The sequence below is a fragment of the Leptonotus elevatus genome, chromosome 9, assembly GCF_054856555.1.
Source record: "Leptonotus elevatus isolate MCC_2025b chromosome 9, RoL_Lele_1.0, whole genome shotgun sequence".
Classification (NCBI taxonomy): Eukaryota; Metazoa; Chordata; class Actinopteri; order Syngnathiformes; family Syngnathidae; genus Leptonotus; species Leptonotus elevatus.
The window spans coordinates 21,413,799-21,422,167 of record NC_141247.1 but is presented as its reverse complement, the minus strand read 5'-3'; the positions used below and the strand labels follow the sequence as shown (position 1 = coordinate 21,422,167).

General features: G+C 38.6%; 2 protein-coding genes across 2 annotated transcripts in view; both read left to right on the top strand.

Moving 5' to 3' along the window:
* Positions 1 to 17: 17 nt before the first annotated feature.
* On the top strand, positions 18 to 7,386 carry guf1 (GTP binding elongation factor GUF1). Its single transcript, XM_086084944.1, has 17 exons — positions 18 to 378; positions 475 to 586; positions 835 to 983; positions 1,381 to 1,461; positions 1,544 to 1,621; positions 1,790 to 1,873; positions 1,951 to 2,015; positions 2,094 to 2,297; positions 3,266 to 3,405; positions 3,565 to 3,688; positions 3,842 to 3,974; positions 4,118 to 4,261; positions 4,356 to 4,489; positions 5,094 to 5,195; positions 6,597 to 6,716; positions 6,799 to 6,835; positions 6,921 to 7,386. Exons 1-17 carry the CDS (start codon positions 181 to 183, stop codon positions 7,053 to 7,055), a joined length of 2,040 nt encoding a protein of 679 aa, XP_085941070.1. The 5' UTR covers positions 18 to 180; the 3' UTR covers positions 7,056 to 7,386.
* A 114-nt stretch (positions 7,387 to 7,500) lies between these two features.
* Positions 7,501 to 8,369, top strand: part of pigg (phosphatidylinositol glycan anchor biosynthesis class G (EMM blood group)) — a 32,754-nt gene continuing 31,885 nt past the window's right edge. Inside the window, exons 1-2 of the mRNA XM_086085790.1 lie at positions 7,501 to 7,913; positions 7,985 to 8,190. Coding sequence (XP_085941916.1) covers positions 7,760 to 7,913; positions 7,985 to 8,190 — 360 coding nt within the window. The 5' untranslated portion in view covers positions 7,501 to 7,759. The remainder of the gene's footprint in view (positions 7,914 to 7,984; positions 8,191 to 8,369) is intronic.

Genomic DNA, 8,369 nt, shown 5'->3' with positions numbered 1-8,369 from the left:
AGCACGAACAGAGGAAGGTAGATGCGTTTATCAACTACATTTCCCAGAATCCTTTGCTGGTGGAACGTCAACCAAGATGTCAGCGCCCGAGAGGTTCGTGTCCGGGATTATTGCAGGACTGTAAAAGATTACAAAATCTCTTAATTATGTTTATCATGCTGTGGGATTGTTAATTAAATTATGATCATTTCTGTATTCCACCGGTGGTGTGGAACGCCACTGCCTCGATGTGTTTTCCTGTTTAAAATGTGCAGAAGGAAAATGCAAAATTGTAGTACGAGTTATTCGGTCTTGAGACGTTGCTGGATGAAGAGACTGCCTGTTTTTTCTAATAATTTCAAGCAGCAGCTTTCGAACCTCAGCACACAAAGTGACAAGGTAACGCCGCACCAGCTGTGAAATTAAACATATTGTTTTCTATTTATTAACTTAAACGTAGCATTGAAAATATTTTTGTTTTATTCTGTCTTTTAGGAAGCCATTGACCTATCCAAGTTTCCTGTGGATAGAATCAGGAATTTTTGCATCATTGCACATATTGACCATGGTAAAAGCACACTGGCTGACAGACTATTGGAAATGACAGGTATGTTTGCAAAAGCATTTGGATAGTGGATATCATATCATCATACCAAACAGTAGATCTAATTAATTTTTTATCATTGAGATGAACTGTTCTTATAGGCTATGACAACAAATACTAATAATCGCATTGCATTCTTCTAGTTTTACAGTTTGGTGCACGTCACAGCAAAATCTGTACTAAATTTAAAAAATACATGCAAAATGTTTTTGTCATTATGTTGACGTAAAGTTAATGTTTGTCATTAACAGGCACCATAGAAAAGACAGACAAGAATAAGCAAGTGCTGGACAAGCTCCAGGTGGAGCGAGAGAGAGGCATAACCGTGAAGGCACAGACGGCCTCTTTGTTTTACACACACCAAGGCCAGCAGCACCTATTGAACCTCATTGACACACCAGTAAGTCCTCCATTGGATTTTGTGTAATAAAGTTGAACACAATCCATTATGGGCTATTATTTGACTGCTGTTTTGTTTCAATTCCATTGGTGATAATAGAAATAGAAGAAAATAGTTTCAGCTAGTGCAAAGGTTTTCTTGTTACATTATATTTTAAAGTTGCTCTATGTAACAATTAAAAAAAAAATCTTTAAATTAGCCTTTTTATTTGACCATTTATGAATGAAAAAATAATACAATTTATTTTTTAATGTACTGTAGCTTTTAGAGGGTCTGTTTCTGGTTGCTGGTCAGATAAATGTGCCCACTTTTTTAGTGTGTTTACCATTTAATATTATTCTTGGTAAATATATTCATTCAGTTGATGATAACTGATTTTATGTTCATCTCTCCATAGGGTCACGTTGACTTCAGCTATGAAGTGTCTCGGTCCATATCTGCCTGTCAGGGTGTCCTGCTGATTGTCGACGCAAATCAGGTACGAGAGCTGCGACATGGTTGTTTTTGAAAAGGTTATATGTAGTTGATGCACGCTATCGTTTGTATCTGCGGTGTTGAAGGGCATTCAAGCGCAGACAGTGGCCAACTTCTACCTGGCTTTTGAAACTCAGCTCACCATCATTCCTGTCATTAACAAGGTAATGAACAGAATGATTAATGGTTTATGATGTGTTTTTAATTTTTTTTATTTGTGCTGTTTGGGCAGATGTGGGTGTTTATATGTCACTGGTTAGTGTATTTGTGTTCGACCTTGGCATGATGGCCTTTCGAATCTAATGCTATGTTTCCAATTACTAATCACTCAGATTGATTTGAAAAATGCGGATCCAGAGAGGGTGGAGTCGCAGATTGAAAAAGTTTTTGATATTCCTCGTGAGGACTGCATTCGGGTAAGTTGAAGTACACCCGCACCGCTTTTCAGCTCCATCACATTTATGATTGTTTTTGTGATTACCTCTTGTTTCAGATTTCTGCTAAACTGGGTACAAATGTTGAAAAGATTCTCCAAGCGGTTGTGGAGAGAATCCCACCGTAAGAAGCCGCCCAAGAAAGTTGTTATCATTTGGGTTGGCACGTATCACTGAATGCTTTTTCTCAATGTTCCCTCAGGCCTGTGGCAATTGTTGGTGACCCGTTCAAAGCACTCGTCTTTGACTCCAATTTTGACCACTACAGAGGAGTAGTGGCGAACATCGCTGTGTTTGCGGGTCGTGTCAAAAAAGGGGACAAGATCGTGTCGGCACATCTTGGCAAAGCCTACGAGGTCAACGAGCTGGGACTTCTTCGCCCGGAGGAGCACCCAACTCAGAAACTGTAAGATGCATTCTGTCGAAACTCATGACGTGTTTTCATCAGTGTTATTTTTTTCTTTGGGACCATAGTCAAGTCAAGTCAAGTTTATTTATATAGCCCTTAATCACACAAGAGTCCCAATGGGCTTCACATGCCCGCAGTTGACAAATATCAACAACATCCCCTAATCGAATCACAAGAGTGCAAGGAAAAATTCAACAAAACAAAGTATCTTAGTAGCCAAAGAGCGATGAAAAGTGACCATAGAATGGTGCCATGTGCTGTTTATCTGTCACACGGAGAAGTCAAAATGCCCAATACCGGCGCCTGGCCGAAGCAACCCCCTTCGCTCCCGGCTGTTTTACTGGATTTTGACTGATTTTTGCCAGGCCCACAGAATATTGTGTTCTATTGCTATAAATACATGGAACCTACCAAAAGAAAGATTAGAGTCGCTTCTTTCACCAGGAAAAAAAGTATATTTTTATCTGTTTTCGTTTTGCATCAATTAGCATTAGAAATAGAATATATCTAAGTTTCATTATTATTCACAAATCTGTTTAAAACAACGGGGGAAAGAGCTTTTTGCAACATGGCCCTGGTTGATCCCATACTCTGCTGCCACCTGCTGGACGTTTTTGTAATAACTACCATTGCTTTCAGTGTTCTCTTTAGTTCAGAGGCTGCATCAAAGCCGTATGTATGCTCTAGCGTTAAAAAACAACCCAAAACAAACAACGTACAAATACGTCTTTGGGATAATGGTAATATTTACAATAGAACATTTTTATAGGTTTTGGGGAGCAAATGAGTTAATAAATGAAGCAAACTTTCACTTCTGCATAAAATACAAAGAGTCTGAACAATAAGTCTTTGCAACAAGCATGGATCGACAACAGAATAATGCAATATTCATGCACGAATTTGTCCCCTTGTCCATGAAAATGCTTCTTATTCCTGTTTAAAGATTGCGGTGGTTTGCGTGTCAGATTTGCTGGACAGGTGGGCTACCTCATAGCGGGGATGAAGGACATAAAGGAGGCGCAAGTTGGGGACACCCTCTACTGCCAAGACCAGCCAGTGGAAGCACTGCCCGGCTTTAAACCAGCCAAAGCGATGGTGTTTGCTGGTAAGAAATATCCCCATGTGATGTGGTATTTTCACAACGTGTACTAAAGTAAGAAAAAACTCAGAGAGGATAATGATGATGATGATGATGATGATGAACCTGCACCAAAACAAAAACAAACTCCTCTCTGGATTTAGCTATAGCTCGATTGTTCCCCAGGTATGTATCCAGTGGACCAGTCGGAATACCCGGGCCTTCGTAGCGCCATCGAGAGGCTGACGCTAAACGATTCAAGTGTCACAGTGCAGAGAGACAGCAGTATGGCCCTCGGAGCTGGTTGGAGGTCAGTACCAACTGCCAAGCTTGGTTTTACAATCTCTTACTCATGAGCGTGTCATAACATTGAATTCTGTATGATGCCGATTCAAACATGGCGGATAAACAAACAGCTTTCTCTATATATTGAATATAATGTAACACTAGTTGGAATCTGCAGGCTGGGCTTTCTGGGACTCCTTCATATGGAGGTGTTTAATCAGAGGCTGGAGCAGGAATACAACGCCTCTGTTATCATAACAGCGCCAACGGTGCCTTATAAGGCGGTGCTCTCGTCACCTAAACTCATCAAGGTAAGAGATGCTCCCAGACCATATCGTTGACTTTAAATCCAAGTTTCAAATTGTGCTTCTTACCTATGATAGCATCAATAGAAATTTGAAATGAGCGGGAATGGCTCGTTGGACTTGCAAAACGTTGTTGGAACTTGTTACAGGAACATGGCAAGGAGGAGATCACAGTAGTGAACCCAGCTCAGTTTCCAGACAGATCGGTAGTGTCGGAGTACTTAGAGCCGATGGTGCTGGGGACCATTTTAGCACCTGACACATACACTGGCAAGATTATGACTCTTTGTTTGGTAAGATTTTTTTTTTACGTTGCACCTGGATATTTTTTCTGCCATTGTCATTTACAAAAAAAAAAAACCACATTATGTTGTTTCCCTTGTGTAGAATCGCAGAGGCGTCCAGAATAATATGGTGTACATAGATGAACATCGTGTGATGATGAAGTATCTCTTCCCTTTAAATGAAATTGTTGTGGATTTCTACGACCTCCTCAAGTCTATGTCTTCTGGATATGCCAGGTAAAATAAAGTATGAAAGTCCATTTTCATTCTTAAAAATTTGCCAAGATGCAAATTAACTTCATTTCGTTTTCCACGTGTTATAGCTAAGGATGAGCAAAGTAATCATTGAATTAATTAAATTATCTTTAAAAAAAAAATGTCAGTGTGGAATAAATTGTTGATCAGTTGTGTCTTGAAACAAGTGTGGCAAAATGGAGTGCACTACCTGGCTGCAACAGGTAGAGGCAGTGTTGATTCAATGTCATTTTATTTTTTGAAGAAGAAGAACAGCGTGGCATCTTTGAAAAGATGAGCTTCATTTGATTTGCTTCAGCTTGAATTATTCTGTTATATGAGACCTTGGCATGGAAACAGAAGTTTAGAAACTAATTTCTCATCCATTCAAAATATATGTGCATTTTGTTATTAAGAAAGATGAATCCCAATAAATATTTAGAAAATGTAAAATAAAAATAAATCAAATTAATGCTATTTTTTTCACTATGGTTGACATTTTGTCCAGTACTCGTCCATATAGTGTATAATCCATTATTAGACAAAGACTCTCCACATGCATTGTAAGTATTCTACATGACGTCCATTTTGATTTTCTCCTTCATAGCTTTGATTATGAAAATGCAGGCTACCAGACGGCTGACCTTATAAAGATGGATATTCTATTGAATGGGCGGCCGGTGGAAGAACTCACCGTAATTGTGAACAGGTTAGATGCTGTGTAATGAATCTTTTTTTTTTTCTACTAAATAGCCAAACAAGATAATGTCTGGCCTTACAAAACCTTCCCCCATGGTTAATTAATTTCATTTGTTTGAAGCATCACTTTATTTAAGGCAAATAGACTGCTGTAATCCAGAAAATAGTCTGCAACATAAAATATATATATTTTTGCTTATGTTATGTTGTTTATTATATTATATTGTATAGTTGATGCCTGTTTTCTTGTGCTACTTGTACATATGTACATTTTTAATTTTATATAATTATGACATAAATTGTAATTGGTTTTCTGTAAATTGCCATGGAGATTTGGCGAATCATTGTAACTCTAACCTGAGGGAGTATATTTGGATGTTTTGTTTTATTTTGTTTTGGTCCTCAATTTGGCGTTCTGTCGTACGAGGAATAAATGAAGAAAAAGAATATTTTTTTTTTCTTCAGATTTTAAGTATGGATTCACAAATCTCAGATAAACTCCATGCTACCTAATTTACAGCCAGCTTCAGCCTTCAGTGGCGGCACATTAGCTGATTACGCAACGTGGGCGGGACAACGTGCGTACCTTGAAGGTACACACGAGCCACACATCGACGGGCGAATATGCCCTGAAATGAATACGAGCAAGAGTTCAAACACTTTACAAACTGTAAACAGTGTGATTTAATTTGAAATATTCTGCTATATGAGATATGTGGAGTCCATTTAAATACTTCCATTCTTGTGTCATGTAACAGTTCACCCACATATGGGTTTAATTCATATAAGGAAGGCTGTACATGAGATGTCTCAGATCTTTCACGCTGGAATATGTTAAGAACCTCCTTGACTTTGTCGTGATGGTATGATTGTCATCATTCTGCTGAGCTGGGTGGTCCTGTATCCCTTTTTAATCGCTTGGCCTATACACCTTGTTACATCATCATCCTCACTCTCACTAAGGTTAAATGGGCCTTCATTTGCTGTTAAGATTAGTCAGAGTTTATGGAGCGTAAAATGTATTTGATAACCACGGTAACGTAGAAAGAAACTGTCTACTTGGCAATCAGTGTTACATTTCCCATTACGATATTACGTAGCAGACAAGGACAATGGAGTCACAGATCAAAAGTGATGACGCACAGAAGATGTGCTGAATGGATGCACCAAGCGCAGTGTAGAAGCAAGTGTGCATACTGGTAATTGAAGTCTTTCAAATCACTGATGAAGGCTGGCCTCCCATCCATGTCCTTGGACCTGTGCCCAGCATGGGCTTGATCATTCTTTCAAGGCAATTGGATTCCAAGGCAGGATACTAGCTGGATTTAGACTAGCAATATTGGTTATTGAAGACAACGAGGCATCAAATAAATGTGTTTTAGTAAATTTGCTATTATTGTTTGCTTTGCAGAGCACGTGCATACAGCACCGGAAAAGTCATATGTGAGCGACTCAAGGATTCCATACCAAGGCAGATGTTTGAGATTGCTGTACAAGCAGCTATTGGAAGTAAAATCATCGCAAGAGAGACGTGAGTAAAAGGCTATGTTATTGAACAAGCAATCAAAACGTGCCTTTCAACAAAGTAACATCCCATTTTGTGACTCCTTCAGAATAAAGGCGTACAGAAAAAATGTCCTCGCAAAATGTGTAAGTGTCTTTTTATATTTCTATTTATACCGCGTTGTTAATAATTACGTTTTCACAAATTAAATGAAGCATTCTTTGTTGCAAGTATGGAGGTGACATAACACGCAAGATGAAGCTCCTGAAGAAACAGGCAGAAGGCAAAAAGAAGATGAGGCGTATTGGCAATGTGGAAGTACCCAAAGATGTTTTTCTTGATGTTCTGAAGAGAAAAGACAAATAGAGTAACTGTGAATTTAACTGCAATGTATTATATTTTAAAAATGTAGTAGGCCTACGATTCCATGGTGCTCTGATAGTGAAAGACTGCATGGATCACTTCTAAATAAAATGGTACTGAAATAATTGTGTTAAGTATTGCTTTTTATACTCGTTCATACTATACTATGAAATATAATAGCAATAATGGAAAACAAAGTTTAATTCATTAGAAAACATTTGCCCGATTTTGGATACATTGTCTACAAATGAAGATAATTCATTTCTATAAACAAATCTTAATTTGTATCATCTGTAATGAATACTGTTTTCAACCCATTAAAAATGTCTACGTACGTGTTTCTTCACCATCTATTTCTGTTACACTTGGATTTTCTGATGCGGATTATTTTTTAAATTTTTACGCAGGCGTGTCACTTATTTGATCCTATGCGTTTGCCGTAGTTCAACAAAAACAACAACGCGGAAGCTGTAATGAATGCCTACACATTTGTGTGTTTTAGGTCTATAAATTGTGGTCTATAAATTGTATAAATACCGCTTTTGTTCTGCTCGGCTGTTTCCGTTGATCGCTGCAATTGAATGTATGGCTGTAATGTAATGTCAAAGATATGCGATGATGCGTTATATTGGTGCTAGCTAACTCGCCAAGGCAACTTATTTGAATTACGGTTTACCTAAAAGTGTACCATCATAACTGGGAACAAAATGAAAATCCGCTCGTCCGCATTTGCCTCACTAATTTTAATTTTTGAAGTTGTGGGGGTTGCCCTCTTCCTGAAGGGGTTTCTCTCTGCATCCGTCAAGTCTTCTCAGCTATCCAAGAGCACGCTAGACCTGGTGCCTCCGGAGCCGCTGTCAGGTAAGTTCAGCCGGCTTCTCAATCACCATCAAAAACCTGCTACTCCATTAAGTATGTCGCTTGAATTACAGATGGCTCGCACAATTCGTCTCACATCCCGCAGCCCTTGTTCAACAGGGTAGTTATCATGTTAATCGATAGCATGCGGCAGGACTTTCTGTTTGGAGACAATGGTCGCAATAACATGCCCTACACGAGACACCTGGTGGAGAGAGGCTCAACACTTAGCTATGTGGCAAGAGCAAAATTTCCAACAGTCACCATGCCCAGGATCAAAGTAAGTGAGAAGGTTGTTTCCCCGGACCGTAGTATTGAATACTATTTATTTTTAGTTTATTTACACATTCATAAAGCTTGTAATAATTACAAGCTCAAAGACTACACCTAAGAAGAATAAAATTAAATTAAAATAACAGGGGGGAAAATTTAATACAAGCATATCTTCTATCTATTTTT

What these genes read in the sequence shown, in the direction of transcription:
- guf1 (XM_086084944.1), top strand. Translation starts at nt 181, where the DNA reads ATGATCATTTCTGTATTCCACCGGTGGTGTGGAACGCCACTGCCTCGA. An exon ending in GAGCACCCAACTCAGAAACT is followed by an intron (nt 2,298 to 3,265) that starts GTAAGATGCATT and finishes TTTGCGTGTCAG; the next exon opens with ATTTGCTGGACAGGTGGGCT. An exon ending in AAAATCATCGCAAGAGAGAC is followed by an intron (nt 6,717 to 6,798) that starts GTGAGTAAAAGG and finishes TGACTCCTTCAG; the next exon opens with AATAAAGGCGTACAGAAAAA.